The following is a 3,188-nucleotide window of genomic DNA, read 5'->3' on the forward strand; positions in this document are numbered from 1 at the left end:
ATGGCTGAGCAATTAAGAGATTTACACATTAAACGGGGTCAGATTAAGGCATATATGACTAGGGCAAAGAGTCATATTGATAAACTAGCACAAACGCGTAGTACACCCCGCCTCAGGTTGCGTCGCGATGAGCTCTTTGTCAAATTGCGTGAATTCGAAGAAGTGCAAACCAAAATCGAACTAATTGATGATACATCCGATCACAGTGTGGAACGTGAATCTTTCGAAGACGCGTTTTTTACAATCGTCGGCAACATTGACGAATTATTGGAAGATTGGTCGAATTCAGCGCAGTCCGCGACGACGGATACACCTTCTCCGACGCAATCACAATTATCCGCGGGTTCTAACGGGCATATCAGGTTGCCGAAGTTAGAATTACCACAATTCGGTGGATCGTACGAAGAGTGGTATTCATTTCGCGATACGTTTAAGTCACTAATACATGAAAACTCGTCGTTATCGTCGACCCAAAAGTTTCATTATCTTCGCTCGTCACTAAAGGCGAGGCGGCGGACATAACGCGGGCATTAACGGTTTCGGACGTAAATTACGAAGAAGCGTGGAAATTGCTACAAAATAGATACGATAACAAGCGTAGAATAGTGCATACACATATAAGGGGTATTATGGATATACCTAAGATTCAGAAAGAAAATAGCGTTGCGCTGCGCGAATTAGTTGACGCTGCCGCAAGAAACACGAGGGCACTTAGTGCACTGCAAATGCCGGTGAATCAGTCGGATGACTTACTGGTATGCACGGTGGTAGAAAAGTAAGACGCAAAACGAACGAAGAGTGGGAAAGCAAGCTTTCACCGTCAAAAGTGCCCACCTTCGCACAATTAATGGAATTCCTGACGCACCGGTGTCAGGTATTAGAAGCAATCGCAAACCCACCAATGCCGCTCGTGACGAATCACAACCGACCGAAACCGCGTCAAGCATTGTCTTCGCAGGTAACTACAAACATACTCGCGTGTCCGGTATGCAAGGAAAGCCACCAACTTTACAAATGCGAAAGGTTCTGGAAGATGCCAGTTAGGGATCGCGTCTCCGAGGCAAAGAAAAAAGGGTTATGCCTTAATTGCCTGCGGTCGACGAATCATTTTGCCATCGAATGCAATGCGAGTCGGTGTAAGGTGTGCAACCGAAAGCATAACACCTTACTACATACCCAGTCGGAACCGTCGCAGAATTCCACGGACGTCGCTAACGAACGCGGCGAGTCAGACAGCGAAGCGGCGGTTGCAAACATAGGTCGCGGGTTAAAGGCAGCATCTCATCGGGAGGCGTTGCTTTTAACAGCTAAGGTCAAGCTATTAGACTTTAATGGAAAACCAATAACCGTTCGGGCATTACTGGATTCGGGGTCCCAAGTAAACATAATAACGTGTAACTTAGCGCAGCGTCTAAGGCTGCAATCCAAGGAATTCCGAGCGCCAATCGCCGGAATTGGTCAAATGACGACACAACCGCTACATCAAATGGAGGTTGTGCTCAAGTCCAACTATAATAACTACCGGAGAAAAATAGATTGCGTAGTACTAAATTCAATAACCAAGAAATTMCCAGCCATATCTAAGAACGGCAATGACTTCGCGATCCCCGATAACATAAGGTTAGCGGACCCCACATTCTACGAGAGTGCGAACATCGACGTGTTATTGGGAATAGAGGTTTATCTGGAAATACTATGTAAGGGTCAGATTAAAGCAACGCGGTCGCATCCAACCTTACAAAAAACGCAGTTAGGATGGGTAGTAGGCGGCTGTTCGCATGAGGTAAAAAGCAGCCCCAAAGAGGTCGTATGTAACGTAGCTACCCAGGTACAGAAGGTTGACGAGTCGGTGTCGAGGTTCGGGAAACTGGATACCGTCACGACTGTTCATCCGCTGACAAAGAGGGAAAGGTACTGCAAAGAGCACCTTAATAGAACATACGGACGGACAACGGTAGCTAAAATTCTAGCATTGCGGGATGCATACTCAAGCTTTAGGAAAGAATACAGGGATTTAGAGCACTTGCGGACGTTACCAGACGATATAGCAACTCCGCTAAGTAATTATCACATACCACATCATGCGGTCTTAAATAAGAAAAGTGCAACGACAAGGTTGCGTGGGGTGTTTGACGCGTCTGCCGAATCGAATTCCGGCGTATCGTTAAACGAAGCATTGGCATGGATAAGGTCGCCATTGCGAAATTGGACTACGTTCGTGTCCAATCACGTGGCGGAGATGCAGGAAGGAATACCGAGCGCGAAATGGGGACATGTGTCTTCCGCCGAAAATCCAGCGGATTTCGTATCCAGGGGAGTCACCCCAACAAAACATTTAAGGCGTGATCCATGGTGGCACGGACCAGGAATTGGCTTCGAGAACGCGCCTGATACAGTGTCAGAAGCGCCACTCGAAGAATTGCCGGAGAATCGAAATACGGGTGTCGCGTGTACGACCACGATGATAGGCTGCGACCGGAGGTCGCGAGAGTTTTGCGATATTCAGCAAATATTCGAAATCCACCCGACCAGCACAGGTAATAGCGTAATGCGGCAGGTTTGCAGGAACGTGCGGCGTGCACAAAACAAGGACATCGGTCCATTAACTGTGGCAGAAATCGCGAAGGCCAGGGATCGTTTAAGAAAATAGTGTCAAGCGCAGGGGTTCAGAGAGGAAATAAGGGCATAATCMAAAATTAGTAATCAGCTAAGCATTGGGGGAGTGACCTGGCATTACATGCCGCCAGGCGCTCCAAATTTCGGTGTCTTGTAGGAAGCGGCAGTAAAGAACGCGAAATATAACTTGAGGCGCGTGGTAGGAAATGCTTCATTAAGGTTCGAAGAGTTAAGTACCGTACTTACACAGATAGAAGCAATATTGAACTCCCGCCCTCTATTACCTATATCCGCCGATCCTAGAGACCTAAACGCCCTTATTCCTGCACATTTCCTTATCGGAGACTCCCTGCTGTCGGTATCGGAACCGGACATAAGGGAGATAGCAATAATTAGACTATCACGGCTACAACTAATCGAGCAGCTGCGCCAGCATTTTTGGAAACGCTGGTCGAAGGAATATTTAAATCTACTCAACCAGAGGCCAGCGAGATCTATACGAACACGTGATCCCCTGCAGGAAGGCCACTTGGTTGTCATTCGAGATGACAATTTACCCCCACTACGATGGC

At 47.5% G+C, this 3,188-nt stretch overlaps 1 protein-coding gene across 1 annotated transcript; it reads left to right on the top strand.

Annotated features, from left to right (window-relative positions):
* LOC106792811 lies at window positions 1-2,650 on the top strand. Its single transcript, XM_014759332.1, has 3 exons — window positions 1-398; window positions 584-755; window positions 875-2,650. The coding sequence occupies exons 1-3, from the start codon at window positions 1-3 to the stop codon at window positions 2,648-2,650; spliced, it is 2,346 nt and encodes a 781-aa protein (XP_014614818.1).
* Window positions 2,651-3,188: the final 538 nt, after the last annotated feature.

This window comes from Polistes canadensis, unplaced genomic scaffold (assembly GCF_001313835.1).
Source record: "Polistes canadensis isolate GaletaPanama2010 unplaced genomic scaffold, ASM131383v1 scaffold_731, whole genome shotgun sequence".
Classification (NCBI taxonomy): Eukaryota; Metazoa; Arthropoda; class Insecta; order Hymenoptera; family Vespidae; genus Polistes; species Polistes canadensis.